The sequence below is a fragment of the Ornithodoros turicata genome, unplaced genomic scaffold (genome assembly GCF_037126465.1).
Source record: "Ornithodoros turicata isolate Travis unplaced genomic scaffold, ASM3712646v1 ctg00000961.1, whole genome shotgun sequence".
NCBI lineage: Eukaryota > Metazoa > Arthropoda > Arachnida > Ixodida > Argasidae > Ornithodoros > Ornithodoros turicata.
The window spans coordinates 35,027-56,804 of record NW_026999429.1 but is presented as its reverse complement, the minus strand read 5'-3'; the positions used below and the strand labels follow the sequence as shown (position 1 = coordinate 56,804).

The following is a 21,778-nucleotide window of genomic DNA, read 5'->3' as shown; positions in this document are numbered from 1 at the left end:
GTTAAAAAGGGGAGGTGTATGCCTGTTTTGTGACACTTATGCTGTCCATAATTGCCACAAAAAGGTTTAAGTCTCCCGTTTTCAACGAATGAGTGCAATAACAAAAGAGGTTGGCGAGTTGGTATACGTAAGATATTCTGGAATGTACACAAACGGCAAGGATGAAGGATGGGGACATCCAGATTTTCAAAATGGAATCCCGCGATATGTATGCATCTGTCGAGTGAATAACTTCGCGTGGTGCGTTTTAGTATTCATGTTAAATGCTTGGTTTGAAAAGAATATCGTGACGGAAGCATTTTCTGTGCTCCTTTAACAGCTTTATCCGGTGGCGACACTGGCGATGCTGGCGGCGCTGACGACTCTGCCGGTGGCAGCGACGGAGGGGTACAGTATGATCCTCCCAGTGGTGTGGCCTCCGCGGACAGCCCGTCTTCGTCTTCGTCTACGACAAGTACCACTACAACAACTACGACAAGTAAGACGTACTGAGCTGCATAGCACGACGGCTTTCCTCCAAGCTAGAAAATGCTGCAACATTATATCTAAACTTTCATTATCGTTCACCAATAGGAACTGCACTTCAAGCTCCGTCGTATATAATTTTTTAAGGAACTGCTCATAATGAGTGAACGTACATCACTTGCACTACTTCGTTAGGTACTTATATTTGATGTTGGAAGTGCGCTTCCAACATCAGTGGAAGAACAATTCATCTGTCTTTACCCACGAGCGCTACTGGTTGCATCATATGCATCTCTCATAAATGCCTAACGGATCGCGCCTTTGTTCTCTACACAGAACGAACAACTCCAACTTCACCCGAAATGCACCTCCTCGTTCATGCAAAATGAGTTTCTCAATTTTGTCTTCCTATTACGAAAATTAATGAAACCAAAACAATCGATAGACGCACCCATTTTTGTGACGAAGATTTGGAAAACCTGCCCTCCTACGTAGATAGAGTCGCTCTTCTGACTGGAAGAAAGGTGAGGGTTTCTCTGACTTTCCTGGGGGTTTCTTCAGTTGTTGGAGAAAAGTCAGTTATGGCAGCCGGCTATGATCCGGGGCGTCCCATGGCTCCGCCCGAGGTAACGCCCGTAGATACTGGACGACGGAAACAACAACTGGAAGCTTATCTGAACAACAATTTCGACGTGAAATTGTGATTATGTGCTCGATAAATTCGGCACAAGTTCAACACTGACATTCATGTGGGCCTGTTTGCTGTTTTCAATGCAACTGCAAGAATGGAATCGTTCGTGCAACAACGTGAGATGTGGTATGCGTTCGAGCATATACCTGCAGAGGATTGGTATTCAAATGAAGGAGACCATGTGTCTTGCCAGACATCCTGCACGAGATTCATTTTCTACCGCATCGCAGCGTGACCGCAATGAATCATGCACGAATGTATCGTGACCATTCGAATTGCACTGCCTGCATGCCCAAGAATTAGGGACAAAACGTAAAGCAGGCTTCACCTAAAACGACTTCCATAGAGCCTGTGTATTCTAGAACGAAAAGCGCGTGTTACATATTCTGCTGGCAGCGCTTTGCATTCGTTCTCTAATTGCATCTTGCCTCTGCCAGGACAAAGCTTTTGAGCAATTTTTTGGGCATGAATAGTGGCATCTTCAAGGTTCCATTCGGGTTCCAAATTTTGAACCTGTAAAGGAGCCTTCCATCGCCGGACGAGAACGTTGCGGCGAAGCCTACGTTCAAGGCCACGCGCAACCACAGGTTTGGAAAATGGCTCAGCGCAGAAGAGACTAAAAGAGAAGATAAATAAGAAATAACAATACGGATTTGTGTGTAACATCACGTGGTAAGGGTATAGGATATAAAAAACTAAAAACTTGACAGCTGTTGACATCGTTGAGGTTGTTATAAAGAGCAAACGTGTGTACATTATGGCTGTTACGAAGTCTGTTGGTATCTGCTAAACTGTGAGCAATCAAACAAAACATAAAATAGAGTTGTGGTCGGAGTGAACGGCACAACAACCATAAATGATGACGATGAGATGGGGTGTTTCACCGCGGAGGTGCGTACCCTACACCACTGCTCGTGGAACGTTATGTGAAGATAATGAAGGAAGGAAGCAACTACAAGAAAGAACTAAAATGAACGGCAGAAAATAGACCAGCGACAGCTTAAGACGACATGTACTACTTCGCACAGGAAAATGTGATATCTGAGGTTCTACGATGTGCTGACGTTGTCAAACCAAGTTTATCGAGGATAGGTTCATAATTATAGACACCATTGTGTCGGTCATAGAGAATGTACAATGACTCCAAGGGCTTCGATGCTGTCATTGGGTCCATCTTTGAAAATTAGTGAAGCTAAATAAGTATACCATTTTAGTTAGCCATCGAACACTGATGCGACCGGCTAGGAGAGATATCCGAGAGGCTTCGTTTTCGTTTCTTCTTTCTCGATCGATCCTTTTTTCTTTTTTTTTGGGGGGGGGGGCTTATTAATACCTGAAGACAATTTATGATACAGCTATAGGATGTCACGCTTCCTCACAAACGCAGGAGCCTCTCTAGCGGGGAAAACGCAATTGTAAAAGGCGGCCACTTGGCCCATTTGTATTATAACACATTACTCTGCTCTCTTTTGATCACAGTAATGCTCGTTGCCTTGTCAATGTCATCTGCATTTTTTAGATAATGTAGATTTGTCGTTCACCTCGAAACTACAACAACAAAAAACTTAAGAGATCACGACTTTCTGTTGTTTGAGTTTGAGTTTGATTTGCGATTTTCTTGCGACTTTCTGTTGTTCCCATCTCTCAAAATGTATCTATCAAAATCCATCAAAGTAAGCACGATTTCAGACCACGAAAAAAAAAAAAGGAAAATGTTGTCCTGCGTTCCTGTCTTTTATCTTCCATACTTAATACAGCTAACGCCGTAGTGGATCAAATCTATCCCTATTGCAGCCTAATACTGCGTGTTTTTCGACAGCCGTACTCTTGGCTTTTCTTTTCGTCTGTGGAGAGTGTGCTAGCAGGGGTGCTGTCTTATCAGCGTTCTTCTGAAGATTTACAATATTGATCCAGCCGTACATGCTCGCGCTTTCAGCATAGTACTGCTTGGGACTGTGTTGTTCGCCATCGCGTCTTTTTTCATTCGTACATCTTTGTTTCTGTAGGTGAGAAGAAAAGTTTATTGACTGGTTGATAAGCAACCGCGTGCACCACGTAAAAGTCAATCGTGTAGCACCGATTGCTAGTACGTATGAGTCGAATAAGTACGAATGAAGCACGATGAACATTTTATTTACACATCAGAGTCTTCATGTTGGGAAAAACTTCGCATGGCTGCATATGCGATCACAATGTCCTCCTTTTAACGTTGAAGCCAAAATAAACGGGGGCATTTCAAACCACCTTCCTCAACCTGTGACGCAACATTTGCGTCAGCTGGATCGAGTCGTCTGGATCGGGTCGTCTGGATATTTGGACGTCGTTCCCGATTTCCGTTCTTAGCTCACCTCTCGTCAAAGAGTCCACATCTAACACGCGTGACACGCGCTGTTCGAGTTCGAGTTCGACACTTAAACGTGGCCTCTTTCCTCTTGTCTCTTGGATGCCACCTTCTTCCCAGTACGTGACGTCACGTTTCTGATATCTCCTAGCCTGTAGCGCTGATGAATTTCCTTCTATCCTTTAACATATCCTATGTTGCGTCCCATTTGTTTGCTCGCCGATTATGTAGGTTCTCTAAGGCACAGTTTTTCTTTTCTAGTCCTTGGCTAGAAAACCATCCTTGTCAGCACTGCTGCATGTGGCTCATCGCGGCGTGATGCGAAAAAAACATGCATATACGGGGTCACGCTCTCCTGTCCGTACCCCTTGCATTTGGTTCCCAGATCTAGAAACACAGTTAGTACGTTTAACGTCTCCTGACGCAGATATTTCCCTGCAGTATCTTGCTCGAATTCTTTTACCACACCTCTGAAAAGATCCTATAACTGTGCTCGATCATCTCTGCTGTCCGAGGAGAGGACTAGGGTCACAAGGCGTGGTAGATTCTCAAGAAGTAAATCGACATTCTTTCCTGTTAACGATGTGAATTTAGCAACTTCCGTTTTGCTGTCAGTGAGCAGTCTGACGTTCGCACCAGATCCCTTTATAATGTCCACCAGTTTTCTCACGGATGTGTAATATATTCTTTGCATATTCTCATACAGATTATGGATTACCGTTCTTGCAATTATTCGTTCTACGGCGTACAGGCAGTCTGAAGACATATAGGAAAGCCCATCTGTTCGTACTCCAGTCGCAGACTCCCAGAATTCTCAGCCGCAGAGCTATACGGGCACAAAAGCTCTTGCATACAAGAACAATATCAAGAACGCGCGCAGAGTGAATAAGCTTTGGCAACGTCCTAGCATACTTCCTACTCAAGGCAGTGCTTTCAGCTCCAGTAGATATCTTGATGAACAAGGAATGATTTCATTGGATGAAGTATGGAAGGAAAAAAAAAGTCACTAAAATCAAACAAAACAATATGATAAGTCGTAACTTTTGTGCACGGGTTTCGTTTTATAGCTGCTGTAATCGCCCTCGCCTTTCTGTCTGTCATGCGGTTAACGCAGAAGCCGTGATGAAGCGGGCAACTCTACAAGATCCAGATAAAATAATTCCAGGCTTGATGCCCCGTACAAGTACTGCTTCCGACATACTTGTTTGATATCTCCAGCCCCCGTAAAAGCGGGTTACCGAACCAAGTTGCTGTGCTACCGTCGCCTTCGCCTCACTTCCGTTCCCCTGGTGGCGGCAGGGCTGCGCAGCGCCACCAGACGGGAGAGATGGCGATCCGATAACCGCGCGTCGTCTGCTAGCTCCAAATGCGTCGACGGGGCAGCGCTTTCCTCGGAATGCGGAGTGCGAATGCATGGACCAGTGAATGGTCAGAACACCTCAGGAATAACACATCGGGAACAATCGATAAGTGTTGATAAGCTTGTCAACACTTTCTAGATTGTTCCTAAGGTGTTGTTCCCCCCTCTACGCTTCCCTGCCCAGGCGAATGTGCGCAGTGATTGAGAGTGGAGGGGCACCACCGCGTTACTGAGGTCCCGTGTTCCACAGCGTTTCTTTTCCTCATTTTGTATAATTTTTTTATTTCTTTTTTTATCCTAGCCAGCAAGCAAGGCTTGCTCGCTTCACATAACACCAGTAAATAAAATGAGGTAGTCCACCGCTTGTGCCAGTTTCACGGTGCAGCCGTGGTCCCTTGCATTACTGTGACACCTTTTACAAAAAGTCCTGACGACCGCAGGGACTGCTCAAATGTGGCCTAATTTCGGTGTACTTACGTTTCAAAAACAGTAAACAGGAACAAAAGGAAACAAGGAAACAATTCCCATTCCACTCCGCATTCCGAGGAAAGCGCTGCCCCGTCGACGCATTTGGAGCTAGCAGACGACGCGTGGTTATCGGATCGTCATCTCTCCCGTCTGGTGGCGCTGCGCAGCTCCGCCGCCACGAGGGGAACGGAAGTGAGGCGAAGGCGACGGTAGCACAGCAACTTGGTTCGGTAACCCGCTTTTACGGGGGCTGGAGATATCAAACAAGTATGTCGCAAGCAGTACATCATGAGCCGTGCAGCAGTGGCCGGTGAGCGGCCACTGTAAGAAAAAAATAAATAAGGAAACAGAGAGAGAGAGAAACTTCAGTAGTTGCGTGGCATCGGCGAGTCCCGCAAAAGAAGCTGATTTATCGCTCTCAAAGAATTTGTACGCGGAAGGTGGACGGTTGTTGTGCTGTAAGACCTACAGACTAATTTATTTATTTACCCTCGCGGCGATGAGGCAATACAAACGGGAGGTTAACACTTGGTAGAACAATGTTAACAAAGCAGCATGCAACATTTACAACCACATCAAAAAATTGCGCAGATACGTGGAGGTAAATAAACAAGTACATGAAACAGTTTGGTCAACTAGAGCAAACAATGACAACACGTACGACGTGGAAATTGAAAAATGACTATGAAGCGCAACGGTCATGTCAGCCAGACGCGTGAGCTTTCCACTTCATCTCCCCCTCTTCGTCCCTTCACCGAGCAAAGTGCCGCCAGTGTAGGCAGGCAGATCGCTCGAATTCCTACGTCACCCCACTCCCCCCCCCCCAGCGGTCGCATAAACATTTCTTAAATCGTTTGGCATAGGTAATGGAATGCATATAAGCTCTTAGGATTAACGATCCTCTTAGGAATTATTATGCTAATCAATTTTGTGAAACAAACACTCACAAGTTATTATTCGGCGAGTGGAAAGCAGACGCAGATTGAGGTTATGTATGGTAACATGAAAAACTCAGTGCGGCATCCCCCATTGTTCTTCATAGAACCCCGCTTCATTGTCCCTGATGTTTTGCACATGAAGGTGCGAATAGTCGAGCGGCTTCTTGAAAACCTGCGCTTGGAAATGCAGGACGTATACACTGCTAATAAGTGCGCCACCCGAAAGGAAAAGACACGTTCGTGAGAAAGCTGGTGGACATTATAAATGGATCTGGTGCGAATGTCAGACTGATCACGGACAGCAAAACGGAAGTTCCTTAATTCACATCATTAACAGGAAAGAATGCCGATTTACTTCTTGAGAATCTACCACGCCTTGTGACCCTAGTCCTCTCCTCGGACACCAGAGATGAACGAGCACAGTTACGCATGGGCGCCGTCAGGGGAGGGGGGGGGGGGCACTTGCCCATCCCTGACTCATGATTTTTCTTTTTTTCGTTTTGTGACTTTGCCAGAGCCCTGCCTACGTGGCGAAGGCTGCACATCTCTGAAAGTTCCCGCCGTATTTCTCATACTTTTCTTTTTCGCAGCACACGACCTCTCCCAAATGTGCTGCGGTGTCCAAGCACTGAAAGCTCCAGCCACATAATAAGGCATGCGTTGCGTTATCATTAATAAATTTATTAGAATAAATTGCTGATGGCACTGGTGGTACTCGGAATAATTGCTCAAGAGAGCTGTCGAACGGCACCCATCCCGGGGGGACTGTGCAGAGGCGATCGGGCCCGAGATTTTTGCCCCTCCCTGAAAAATTGCCTAGCGGCGCCCCTGCACTTATGGGATCTTTTCAGAGGTGTGGTAAAAGAATTTAAGCAAGATACTGCAGGGAAAGATCTGCGTCAGAAGACGTTAAACGCCCTAACTAAGTTTCTAGATCTGGGACCAAATGCAAGGGGTACGGACAGGAGAGCTTGACCCCGTATATACATGTTTTTTTCGCATCACGCCGCGATGAGCCACATGCAGCAGCGCTGACTAGGATGGTTTTCTAGCCAAGGACTAGAAAAGAAAAACTGTGTCTTAGAGAACCTACATAGTCGGCGAACAAACTAATGGGACGCAACATGGGATAGGCTAAAATATATGTTAAAGGATAGAAGAAAATTCATCAGCGCTACAGGCTAGGAGATAACAGAAACGTGACGTCACGTACTGGGAAGAAGGTGGCATCCAAGAGACAAGAGGAAAGAGGCCATGTTTAAGTGTCGAACACGAACTCGAACAGCGCGTGTCACGCATGTTAGATGTGGACTCTATGACGCGAGGTGAGCTAAGAACGGAAATCGGGAACGACGTCCAAAGGTCCAGACGACGACAAGCTGAGGCAAATGTTGCGTCACAGTTTGAGTAAGGTGGTTTGAAGTGCCCCGGTTTATTTTGGCTTCAAAGCTAAAGGAGGACATTGTGATCGCATATGCAGCCATGCGAAGTTTTTCCCAACATGAAGACTCTGATGTGTAAATCAAATGTTCATCGTGCTTCATTCGTATTTATTCGAGTCATATGTACTAGCAACCGATGCTACACAACTGACTTTTACGTGGTGCACGCAGTAGCTTATGAAGCATTCAATATACTGTTCTTCACACCTACAGAAACTGCTGAAAGCGCGATCTGAAACCGCAGTACCGCTGAAAGCGCGATCATGTACGGCTGGATCAAGATTGTAAATCTTCAGAAGAACGCTGATAAGACAGCACACCTGCTAGCACCCTCTCCACAGACGAAACGAAAAGCCAGGAGTACGGCTCTCGAAAAACACGCGGCATTAGGCTGCAAGAGATTTGATCCACTACGGCGTTAGCTGTATTAAGTATGGATAATAAAAGACAGGAACGCAGACACGAAATTTTTCTTTTTTTCGTTGTCTGAAATTGCGCTTATTATGATGGACTTTGATAGATACATTTTGAGAGGTCACAGCAACGGAAAGTCGTCAGATAATCTCAAATCAAACTCGGACTCAAACAGAAAGTCGTGATTTCTTACGTTTTTTTTTTGTTGTTGTTGTTGTAGCTTCGAGGTGAACGACAAATCTACATTATCTAAAAAATGCAGATGACATTGACAAAGCAACGAGGATTATTGTGACCAAAAGAGAGCAGAGTAATGTGTTATAATACGAATGGGCCAAGTGTCCCCCTTTTGCAATCGCGTTTTCCCTCGCTAGAGAGGCTCCTGCGTTCGCGAGGAAGCGTGACATCCTATAGCTGTATCATAATTGTCTTCAGGTATTAATAAGCCCCCCCCCCTCCCCCTCCCCCAAAAAAAAGAAGAGAAAGGAGAGAGCGAGAAAGAAGAAACGAAAACGAAGCCTCTCGGATATCTCTCCTAGCCGGTCGTATCAGTGTTCGATGGCCAACTAAAATGGTATACTTAATTAATGATGAAAGATGGAAGTCACTGAAAAGGTTAGCCACCTGTATGGATCGAACCAACATCTTCTGGATTACCGGTCCAGGGCTCCTACCAATTGAGCTAAGCTAACACGCTCCCCAGCGACTTTCGGGGTGCGTCATCTGAAGGGACGACAAACCAGCCACTCACTCTCACTCCTTTCACTCTTACATTTTTTGCTCACTCATACACACATTCATACGACGGAAATCGACGCAAGCGGCACCTGTTGAACGAGAGAGAGAAACTGATGTTCTGAGGCTGGAACAACATGGAAGGGACAGATACAAACAAAGCCTCAAATTGCCTAAGAAATCAACGATGAAAGATGAAAGTCCGGAAAAGGTTAGCCAGCTGTAGGGATCGAACCCACATCTCCTGGATTGCCGGTCCAGGGCTTTACAAATTGAGCTAAGCTAACACGCCTTCCCAGCGACTTCCAGGGTGCGTCATCTGAAGGGGCAAGCCAGCAACTCTCTCTCACTCGTCCTCCTTTCACTCTTCATTTCACTCACACACCTCACTCACATGCCGTTGATAAGGTTATCGTGCCTATCGGAACCAATCGCACTAGTGCGTGACTCAGAATCTCATCCACTGATTGGTTCCGGTTGACACGAGTCGACGCAAGCCACGTTACTTGAGTGCGGCCAACAACGGCAAGCTACTCGACCCCCCCACCCCCCACCACCACCACCACCACGTTACCAACGTTACCAGCGGCCTGCTACAACTCTCTGTTGTCTGCTAAACGTGGACGAATGACTGATTCTTGCACTAATCTTGTAGTAGATCACCGCTCCAATGCCTATCGAAAGTGCATCCTCCGCCAAGTAGTCGGTCTTGCTGGGGTCCCAAGTGTGTCGAAGGATCGAGTAGGCGGGACATAGCGCCTATTATCCTGAAGCACTTTAGCGAATTTTAAGTGAAAGGAAATATCTTAATTCCTCAAAAACACAATCAAAGCTGAGCACAGATTCCGGAAACGTCTTCACAGTACTCTTCACTATCCGAAGTACCAACAAAACAAATGGACGCCAGAGCTCGGTCACGGTTTCAGGGGCTGGCATATTAGCAAAAGTCAAGGCGATCTACGGTGATGGGTGAAACCTCTTTGCCTGTGCGACTTGTTCTACATGTTCGACCTCTAATGACGCTTTGAAGCCGTTTGAAGAGCGTTTCAAGTTGCAGAGTTGATGAACTAGAGTCTGCTACTTCCACCAAACCCTCACATTTCAACGGCATCCAATGATTAGGAAGTGACTTTGTTGAGAGTTATTGAGCAGTGGGATCTAGGCTCAGCTTTCCCAGCTTAAGTCATATATCCCTCCATTATATTACACAGTAATAGTGTGTCGACCATTAGTCGAACCTCTGTCGCGGTGGCGTTTATGCCAATACTTGATCCTCATCTCGAAAAGTCGTCACAGTGTTCGCAACGGATGGACCAATAGAATCTCCGAATCCTCGATTCCCAGTGCCCAAAACGGCCGAAATAGGAGCATTTCGATCCACCAAGCACATTTATTTGTATATTTTTAAGGTTGCGCCTCCGGTGTCCACAGAAAACCAAATAGATCTGTGTGGTGTGTGGTTGAATTGTTCTGGACTGAAGGAGTTCAGGAAGGAACTCTCCCATTACACGCTTAAAGGCAATATGATTTCGGTTTTCATCGTTTGTTACTTTTATTGAAACATGTATACTCGGGAGTTTCTCCTGCAGTCGATGAAACAACGTCATAGTTTACATTTACGAAGTAGATTCTAGAATCGTAGGCGTGGTGGAGTCGCAGAACCCGTCTTTGGATTCGGATTGGTAAAATTGTGGATTCGTCTGCTTCTAGTCCTTACCTGTCGACGGCCATATAACGCATGAGAAGTTCCCTTCTGCACAACGCGTTGGCTATGTACCATTTAGAAACCAACTGTACAGCTTTCCTTTGTGAAAACTACAGGAACACTCGACAATGGAACATTTCTTGTGTTCCCGAATATCGGCACTTGGCACTTTACTTAATGTGTTGATGTGGGTGTTGTTCGCGTTGACGAGGCTCTCGTTCTGCTGGAGAAAGGCTTCGGCGATACGTAAGGCATTATTGATACCAACGACACTTGTTGAGCAAAGCGAGCTTTGAGTCGCTGATTCTGTAAAGTGGTAATGAAAGCCGTGAAAAGCAAGGAACGTGCAAGAGTCTTATTTTTGTATTCGCTTAATGTTACGCCGGACCGCTGCATGCAAAGACATTGGCGTTTCGTCTTCAAAGTTTTACACGTTTTTTTAATGCCCGGTTACGTCTGTTGGAAATATTCGATGGGACTTCTCTCATCACTTGCGGGACGGATCAACGAGACTCGAACCGTGACACTCTGTGCTCCCTAGAATCGCTACGAATTGTCCAATCGACAACTGGCGTGTTTCCAAAAATGAAGGAGGCACACGTGAAGGCATCTCTTCCGGCTAAAGGCCAAAAGTCCGTTGCACAAAGAGCCTCGAAGTCCCAGCAGATGCTTGCACAGACTGAGTAGCACACGAACGTCTGCAGTAGCAGATTGAAGCAAGGAACTTTGACTGATAGTATTCATTAAAATGAAGTTATTCGCAGTGCGGTTCCAAACTCGAAAATCTCAGTCGTACTGACTCGTGTCAGATGTAGATGTTCAGCATTGCCCCGCTTTTAGTCTTTGTCATCTAACTCATCATGTAAATCTGTTATCCTGGATCATCTCATTGCTCATAATTGTAGATAGCTTTTAACTGCCGCACTCACTTGTTATCGTCATCCTCCCCTCTCTCTCTTATCCTCATCTCTCACACACTCACCATAGTTATGGCGCTCTTTTCCCTTTACCGCTTTCGTGCCACTACACCCATACTGTCTCTCTCTTTGACGTGCGCGGGTTGGGAACGCGCACCATTCAGTATCGCCGGCTAGCACCACTCCACCCGTTATGCGCCTTTAGACGCAAAACATACCGATCACTTGGTAAGACGATGGCAAAAAGTGAATGAACTGAAAAATACTATTTGGCAATAGAAATCGATATCGATTAGCTGTAGTCCGTTCCATCAAATTAACGCATCAAATGTAACTCATACCAAATTTTATTTTAACTCATAATTCACTTCCGGTCCATAAAAATCCTAATATCTGCATAAGAACGAATCCTGCACCAATGGCGGGAGATTACAAATGTTGTGCTGCTGTACAACTGTTTATGCACGTTGGCCCCACACAGTTCCCATTGAATCCATTTCACGAGGCGCACTTAACCCTTCAACATGACAAACAAATAGGAGCTAGAGTAACACGTAAATATGAGCAGAGTGCCACTGATGCTTTCATATTCAATTACAGCTACAAGGCGTCCCCTGACCGACGAAGAACTGACTAAACTGGCTGAAACGCGTCCCATCACAGTCCTCTTCGTCGGTGACCACAGCTACAGTACGATATCGAAGGAACAATTCCTGATATATGCACAAAGCCAGCTTAACATGGTAAGTGTGAAATAGATGTACGTACTGCGTATGGTGGGAATGTGTAGAGAGAAGGTATGTTTCTCACATTGTGGGAGAGGTTGTCTTCATGATAGAGCTTGCTGTGAAAGCTATAGAACTCTGTACTTTTTTTTAAGCAAATGGATACGAAATACTTGATTGAGTCCACTTCCTGACGTTCACCGGACCCCAAACTCAACAAAATGAACTTGTCCCGAATTCATCCACCAGGATGCATTCTACTTGCTGGGTGATTGTCCTGCTTGTCCTACCGTTTCAGGAAAACAACTTGATTTGATCATGATGATGATGGTGATTACCCAGCCAAATACGCGCCCTCCACTATGCAAAAAAAAAACACCAGAGTACCTAAAGTCAGGTGTAGCACGGATGCGTCTGCTCTACCGGGTGTTTAACGAAAGGACCTCGGCTGAATAATTCGTAAACACCAAAGCGGACCTTTCTTTTTGGTTAAGACATCTGCCGTGAACTGAGTTGTGAGCGGCTCATTTGCATACTCTCACGAATAAAATACACATCCCATTTTTCAATTTTATTTCACACACCTACGGTATATCTGTTTTATGTATGGGGACCTTCAGCGAGAAACATTCGTAAAAAAAAAAACTCGTCGACGCATAGGACTTTTTCGAGCAATTAATCGGTTTCGGTTTACATATTTCTTGCGCGGAGTAGTGCACCAATGTGCTCTTTCAATCAGCTATCCGGCTGTCTATGTCGTGTTCATCCGATTAGTACATAACACGGGGCGACGGAAAGATTAGGAACAGCAGCAAGATACGCATTGCTATGCTTGGCATTGTATATGAACGTGACACGTTTGTTTTTTGTTTCTTTGAATATGTTTCGCTGAAGGTGCCGATACGGGAAACAGTTGTCTTGAATGCGTGCAAAGTAAACTTTAAAAATTAGGATGATTGACTACTTAGTGAGCGTGTCCATATGATCCGCTCACGACTCAGTTGATGACCCATGTCCCAAGCATGTTTACGAAAAAGAAATTTCTTCGATGGCCCCACCTCTTTACGAACTATCAAGCCTGGAGACCTTCGTGAAACAACCGGTATATGCCGCACTGCAAGAATGCCGTCTACTCTACACCCTTTCTCCTGTAGGACGATATATGTGCAACTGACTTCCCGCTGTCTTAATGACCGGCTTTCTGACCATAAACGAAGCGAGAAATGCAGAAACTCCGATGTCTACCTTCATCATCTAAGTTTCCGGTCATGTAGACTAACACGAGTACTGTTTGCCATGAGACCATCGACAAACAAACAAAAACTCTTGCATTTAATAAGTTCTTTGCTTCTGTATTTACGCGTGAGGACGCGTCTTCTGTGCCGTCTCTCCCTCCTCTTACTCATGAAATGATGCCACCCGTCGTGATTAATGCTGATGGAATAGTGAATATCATTGACAGATTAAAGCCCTCTGCCGCAGGTATTGACGAAATTAACGCAAAAGTACTCAACAGCATTAAAAACCCCTGCAGTAGCTTCCTGTCCCTCATTTTCTCCCAATCATTACTAACTGAAGCCGTGCCCAGCGACTGCAAGGTAGGCAAGCTCGCCCCGATCTTTAAATCTGGCGAACGTAAACCAGCTGACGAACTATCGTCCCATTCGCCTTACTAATGTCTGTTCAAAAATAATGAAACACGTCCTATTTTCAAACCTAATATCATTCTTGGAAACTAATAACCTTCTCTCACCATTCCAACACGGATTCCGCAAAAATTTCTCGTGTGAGACACAATTATCTAGCTTTTCTAATAATCTACTTTCCAACATGGATCATAACTGCCTAACTGACGCCATTTTTATAGACTTTTTCAAGGCCTTTGATCGTGTGCCTCATGAACGATTACTTTACACGTTAGCCCGCCTACGTATAAACCCGCCCGTCGTTGCTTGGATTCGCGATTTCCATGACAGACATGAATACACATCTGTCAATAATTGCTCTTCCCCTGGGTCACGCGTTATCTCAGGCGTCCCACGGAACTTTCTTGGGCCCACTCCTCTTTTTGATCTTCATTAACGATCTACCTGATGGTCTGTCTATTTGCCGACGACTGTGTCATTTACAGAAAAATATCTTAACTCCTCCGATCAATCACTGCTTCAGGACGACCTTCGCCGCGTTCAGAACTGGTGTTCCGGATGGCAAATGAAACTAAACAGCTCGAAGTGCAAGGTCGTTCATTTTACGAGAAAACGTTCCTAGCTTTGCTTATTACATTAACGACCTCCCCATTGAGTCCGTAACCTCCTTAACTTATCTTGGAATCACCTTCACCTCTGATATGTCCTGGAAGGAACACATAACCAAGCTCACCGCCAACGCTAACAGAACCCTCGGCGATCTCAGGCGCAATCTTAAACATGCTCCCATCACAGTAAAGAAAGTGGCCTTACGAATCACTCATCCGCAGTAAGTTAGAATATGCCCTCATCCATCTGGAACCCTCACCAAGACTATCTTTCGCGTGAGCTCGAGAGTGTTCAAAACCATGCCTGTCGCTTCATATGCTCTAATTATTCTCGTCATTCCAGCATAACAGAAATGAAATCTAGTCTTCAGTTATCTCTACTTAACATCCGTCGCAAGTTCGCACGTCTCACACTACTGCACAGAATTTACCATCACCTTCCATTCCTTAAGGACATCCTCATAACACCGCCTGACTACGTGTCATCTCGCATTGATCATCCATACAAAATAAGACGTCCTCAATGCAGAACATTAGCTTACTCTAACTCATTTCTGTCTCTCGCAATAAGCGAATGGAATGGTCTACCCGAATCACTATTAAACATATCAGGACAGTGCTTCATTTGGCTCACAGTTGTCATCATATCTCCTTTGCTAATGTGTTTTTACTATGATGTTCACTTTTGGATTCATATTTTTTTTGCATTAATGGCTTATTATGTACGGTGTACTCTTTGTGGCTCTCATTTATTTTGAATTATTATTTTTCTTTTTTCATGTAAATTCAGGTTTGCATCATGTTTGTAAATGTTCATATTTTGTCAATTTATCCACTCCCTTATGTAAAGCCCGCATGGGCATTTAAGGTGAAATAAATGAAATGAAATGAAAAAAAATTCCGCATAGCATTGGCGATTGTGTCGACGGCAGGTTGTGTCAGGCAGGTTGTGTCAGTCTCTCTGTGGTCCTCGCCCCGGGTGCTTCGCGACTTCGTTCGTCTTTTTATTCTGTCCTAATTGAATGTTCCGCAGATTTCCCTCTCTGCACTAGATTATTCTTTCTACTTCAACATTCGGGGAATAACTGTACCATAAGGGAAGCGAAAAACAAAACCGTAAAACAACCTTGTCTGGTGCGGAGTTTTCTTCCGTGTTTTGTTCATTTCTAACAGTTCAATGAATCACATATCGGCCGACATATTCTCTTCTGAAGAGCTGTCCTTGACCATCTCTTGACCATTTTTGCAGACATATTTGCAGGGGTATGATTTCTGAGCCGATTGCGCATTTTTGCGCCCGGGCGATGTCCTCCCACATCCTGTTAAAAAAAGTCAAAATATTTAATTTCCTGCGCCGCTGTGCACCAATTATCCCCCCATATTGAACAGCAACAATACTAAAACAGAAGTGCGTGCTTGCACTTGCGATACCCTAGCTCACGCGTCCACCTAACAACAGTGGCTTTGTCGACTATCGAGTCAGTTCAAGCCATACTACGCTATTTATCTAATCCAATCCGAGTCCACATGGTTCCGGTTGTGCTTCTGGTGATACACGGTCTGCGGGCGCGCTCAAACACGTATTGCGGTACCTACATGGCTTTGGTATTGTCGAAAGTAACAGGTAACACAGCCCTGGAAGCTGATATTACAGTCGTACCCACTGGAGAGAGACTCCTTCATTAACACATGCCGTTGATCTTCACCCGCCATCCTCTCGGTTCTCTGAGAAATATTTCTACTTCTAACGAATCGTGTACGTAATACGTTTCTAACAAACGCTAGAGAGTCGTTGAGAACGCTGAAGGTCTTACAACAATCCGGCTCACAGGTGCAGCGGCACCGTGAACTATGCAATGGCCAGACTGGGCCGACCGAACCCCAAGCGCATGCTCTCTTAATCTGTCATTCACCCACCTCGCAGCGGGCCAATATGGCATCATCCACACGACAGTTGTATCTAGTACACTACTACTGTTCTGCACTAAACAAAATCCCCTGCATGCTTCTTCCCGCAACACGGGCGTTAAAAACTCGACACCGTCTATGAAGCCTGCACCACTGACGCGTCCTGCTCCTGACTAATCTTCTTAGGTTTATGGGATAACGCATGCACTACGGTAACCCTACCATCTCCTCTCCCAGGCTCACGCTACGCTCTCCTCCCTTCCCTTAACAGATTGTAGTAACCTCTCGCTCACACAATTCAAAAATTCATGAGTGTCACCCGAACGAGACATGTCCTTCTGTCGAATAAAATAAAAAGGAATAAGGTGCATAAAGTGCTGCAAAGTTTTACAGGACGGGCAGCAAGGAGTCACACAGAAACAAGCGCCAAGTGGTGTTTTCAGTGTTATTCTCTTCCGAAGCCAAAACAGATCCTATTAATTGCTTAGAACTCGACCAACCGTAAATTCGAGTGCCTGCTCGCCTGCGACACAAAACCAAGGGTGAGCTGTACATGTTTCTTTCGATTACGAAAAGAAAAAAGAAATACTCGAAGCGAGGAATTGATCGAAGCATTAGCTCTGGATCACTATGTCTATGTTTCTTGCAGTGCAACATAACCGCGCGTTGCTGTCCTTTCCACGAGAAATGCTCCATGTATCCTCAGTCATCCTTTTTGAGTTGTACGTTGGAATACTCTTTATTTAAGAGAAATGTCTATCATGTCTCAGGATCGGCCGGAAAAAGCAAAACAGAACAAATGTGTTAGGGAGTCTGAGCATGTAAATTAAACGAAGTATCATTACTCGCCCCGCTATCCACCTATAGGGGCGGGCACAGGACGAATCTGAATTACTCTTCAAGAACAGTCCACGAGCGTTATCCCTAGGACGTTCTGGGGATACAGCTCGATACATGATGACACTGTGAGGACGTCATGAGGATCGTGCGTGTTCTCGGGCATAGCATCTGCTGTAGCAACCGGAAAATGGTGATTTAGGGCATCTGGGATAAACCACAGGATAAAAATTACCACTTACTTGGTTTCCCGGTTGAAGGTGAACAGTTGCCGTATTATGCAACCTTGAAATGCATTCATTGATTTATTAGTTGCCTAAGAACAACTACATGAATGACAATGGGATGAGGTGATTCGCCGCAACAAGTCTAAGAGCGATGACGGAATACATAGGGAAATGTTTAACCTTAGTAATTTAATAACATTCTAATATTAACAAGAGCAGGAACAAAGATTTACAGAGACCACATGAACAAAGAAATCAACGATGAAAGTTGAAAGGGTGAAAAGGTTAGCCAGCTGTTCAGCTGGTGTTTCGAAGGCATCTATCCGGCTGTCACGCACCGCTATTTTTTTTTTTGCCTGGTAACTGCGCCTCCATTGTACTGAATACGGGTAAATGTCGATCGTGTCGTACGATAGTTATGGATCATGAGAACGATTTCCTGCAGAGTACTTAGATTTCGCGTTAACCATTTCATGGCCTCTTTAATGCCAAACCCGCAGCGCGTTATCCTCTCTAGTAAGCTCCTACATTTGACCCATATTGGCAAAGCATTACACGCAATTTCAAGGTGTCCTCGCATTTTATTTGTTTTGTTTTGTTGAAGTTCAAGGATTGCCATCGCGTTAGTCCTGGGTGCCCTGTATTTTCCATATTATGAAGTAGATGAGGTACACCTCGGTTCACCCGGAAAAATCAGGTCAACTAGTAGAGAACAATTCAAAAATGACAACGGGCATTCCAAAACGTCATTAAAAGCTTTCTCGTGGTCAACACGCGAAAGTTCAAGCTTCAAAAGGAAGCTTCATTGCTGTTTTTCAGTTATGTGCTTTGCAGAAAGTCGCTGAGAGAGCCCACAGCTACCCATATTTGCAGCGGAAAATGTTGCAACGTTGCGAGATCTCTACTCACAAACTGAACACAGAGCCACCACTGTATATGTCCATGTCCGGAATCACCATGTACAGCTTGAGACAATAGTTGACATGCACGGCACTGGCGCATGTCTTCATCGCAGAGGTCGTCTGCATTATACCAGGAAGAGGTCGAATATGAAACTTTTTTGTTGTTCCGTGTTAGCGCCGCGAAGCAACTGTGGCTATGAGCGGCGTACAGATGTGGACCGGTGAACAGGGAATAGCATAAAGAAGTTGGGGGCAGGGGAGTTACTATGCGTGCTGGGCCGACTTCAGGGGGAACTGGAAAGTCTCAGGAAAACCCCGGGAAAACCTCAGACAGAACAGTCGGCGGTAGGATTCGACCCCAACACCTCCCAGTCAAAAACGGGTGACTGACTATTCTATTCATGTATCAGTAAGTGTGTCCGCCCTTGTTTCCTGTTTTGATGTCACTGCAATGTAGACATGCGGCACGGTGCTGTCCCGTGCACTCTTTTCCCCAAGCTGTACAACACTGCTTAAACCCCACCCAATGGTTGGAAAAATGATTTTCGCTCTGCGTGGAACTCGCCATTAGCCACACTATACGATGTTGTTGGAACTTATTCTTGGACGAAGGTAATTCTTTTCTGTAATTTTTACCGCTATGTAATCTACGAAGCTCGAATCTACGAATTTCGACGCGTATGACAAAATTCGACGGGTATGGCAAAAACACTGCATAATATACGAATTAACGGACACTGTCTATCTCTCTTCCTATGTTCCAGATCAATGCAGCCTTTGCAGAAAATAACATCAAGCTGAAGATGAAAGTATACGACACCTATGTGGTACGATTTTATACTCGGCTTCCAGACATGCATTAGCATTAGTGGGCCTATTCATACAGAGGGCAACCACTGAGCCAAGGTCCTGTCACGAAACCAGGTTGAGGGCAAGGCAATTTCATAGCAGCAACAAATTATTGGAACATGTTTGCAAGGGACGTTGATATCGCAGTGTTCTGTGTTTCAAATTCAGTACATCATTAATGGGCAAAAATAAGGCTACTTTCGTTTCCGACCCGTGTTTCGCTCCGACAGAGAACCCACCCAGTTTCAGACAGTCCTTCCCCATTGGTATTACTTTCGCAGACACTACAGGGCCGCATTTACAAATGTTGCTGATGAGCTACATTTCGTTTCAAGTCTCGCCTTCCGTCGACACGCTATCGGTTTTCTTGTTTTACAGCAGGGCCTTGTAGGTCATTATTGGCTCAAGCAGGACCACTGCCTCATCTGTTATGGCGTATTAGTGTTCATGTTGCTACATTTGACAGCATACACCGAGTGGATATAGCTTGGGTATCCTTACTACGTGAAAGTTAACACGTGTCAAAGTCATCGAAAATGAAACACAATCGGCAATTCTGTCTTTCTCAGTTCAATAAGCTCCCATGGCGCAACGCGTGCTTCATTCAGCACTCTGATTTCTTGCAATCGTCCATTCTCAAACCCATGTAGTGCAATTCTAAACATTTTTAGGTTCAAAATATAGGACGATGGTTTGTCTTTAAGCCGCGGTTAGTAAAGTTATGCTCTGTACTCTTGCAATCAGACTCACTGCTGGAAGCAGTTCAGAAAAACTGAAGCCGAGTTCAACTAGGTAAAGAAGACTACCTTCTGTCGAGAGTAGCTTTGTGGGTTCCTCAGGAAAAAAACGAAAGCAGCGGAAGGACAGTCCCATTAAAAAATCTGAGCCTAAGTCACGGAGCGACCACACTGGCGGCACTGATGATGATAAATATTGAAAGCAACGGAATTTCATGACATAGGGACACATGCATGACTTTGTTAACCGTGTGTATTTCCAGCTGAATGAGGAACAGGAAAGAAACCACCTCGTGGAAATTCCTGGGAGACAGTTTCAGTCAATTGACTTAGAAAGAACCTCTGAGAGACTTAAGGGAAGAATAGTTGAATACCCTGGGGTCAACGAGTCCGACATCGTCTACGTATTTACGAGGTGAGTTCGAGGAATAACACACGACGCAAGATGCCTCTCCTAGATCGCAGACCCCTTACAAGAAAATTCAATGCAAGTCGTTTCACGCCGAATGCAAGAGAATGTGTTTTTAGCATAAACAGTTGCCCATTGTTCAACGTGCTTACTATCTAGGTTTTCACCAAAGCTATAGTTCTGTTTATATATTCTGCTGGTGTGCTGCTATCGTTCCGATCTTCAGTGCGAAAGTCAGCTAATGGTCATCAAAATGGCTCCATCGAAACTTAACGTGTGTCGTTTTCAGAAAGCTCCTCAGCAAGGAAGGTTCTCAACAGACTAGTTGGGGTAAGTATACAAGGCAGAGCAAGTAATAACCACACCTTAGCAGGGACAACATTGGGCCAATTATGTTACATGTAGGGCTTGGCGGCCTATAATACGGCGACATATTGGGCATCCCGACCTCCGACGCATGGTGCTATAGGCAGTGAGAACTAATAATTATTGCAACCAATTAACTATACAACAATTAATTATACAACCCAAGTTTTACACAGAAAATCCGCGGCAAGTTTTGCACTTTTTACTTTAAATGATTTTAAATTTAAAATTTTGAATATTTTTAAATTGTGCAAAATCTAACTCAATGCAATACTTGACGTGGATTTTCTATGTAAAAGTCGGATTGTAGAAAAAAAACTAGATAGAAAGGAAGCAGACAGTGAGAACTAATTTATTTGAAAATCAACAACGCCATTTTGAAGAAACCACGCCAGTGCGGGCGACTGAGCCATGACGGTTGCAGAGGCAGGTAGCCACCTAGTTGCAAGGCGTCGCACCAGATGGTGCCAGCATCGTCGCTCTATGCGAGAAAGACAAAACAACAAAGTACTAGCGGCACGTAAAAATGGCAGCACTGCTCAGTCTAGGCATGCGAGGGAAAAGGCCTAACCACAGCGTCACCGCACAACACTACGCGGCTAACACAAGGCGGGAACCACTAGCCACACGACTGTAAACGAGAGTCAACAGGCTAGGTACTGGACACAGCTAAACAAGTCTAAACATGCGCGTAAGGCGAGAAAAGCCTTAACACGAGCACGTTAAAAGAACTCTCAAACATCGGTAAATCACTGACCTTTTTCCCCTGCGGCGATGATGAGAGAGCCATCCATCCGAGAGCCAGGCAGAAACTGAGCGGGCGCGGCGACTGCGGAGCAACCGAGCGAACGTCTCCTCTCCGCGAGAGCCAGCGAGCAAACTGACTGGGACGCCGCGCCGCGGCAGCTACGCATACCCGCGCGACCTTAGCGCCCTCCGCGGTGACCACCTACGAGAGGCTAAGAGCGAAGAGCATTCCTGCGCCCTCTTCTTGCGTTGCTCATTGGTCGTGACGTCATCCTATTGTCTCAGGGCTACACTGTTTTTTTTTCAGTAATACTACTCTGGACAAAGGTCCACCTGAAACA

The 21,778-nt window shown here is 45.2% G+C and overlaps 1 protein-coding gene across 1 annotated transcript in view; it reads left to right on the top strand.

Annotated features, from left to right (window-relative positions):
• Positions 1-21,778, top strand: part of LOC135375968 (uncharacterized) — a 65,902-nt gene that overhangs the window by 13,159 nt on the left and 30,965 nt on the right. The window contains exons 5-9 of the mRNA XM_064608604.1: positions 320-478; positions 12,077-12,219; positions 19,094-19,156; positions 20,179-20,330; positions 20,614-20,654. Coding sequence (XP_064464674.1) covers positions 320-478; positions 12,077-12,219; positions 19,094-19,156; positions 20,179-20,330; positions 20,614-20,654 — 558 coding nt within the window. The remainder of the gene's footprint in view (positions 1-319; positions 479-12,076; positions 12,220-19,093; positions 19,157-20,178; positions 20,331-20,613; positions 20,655-21,778) is intronic.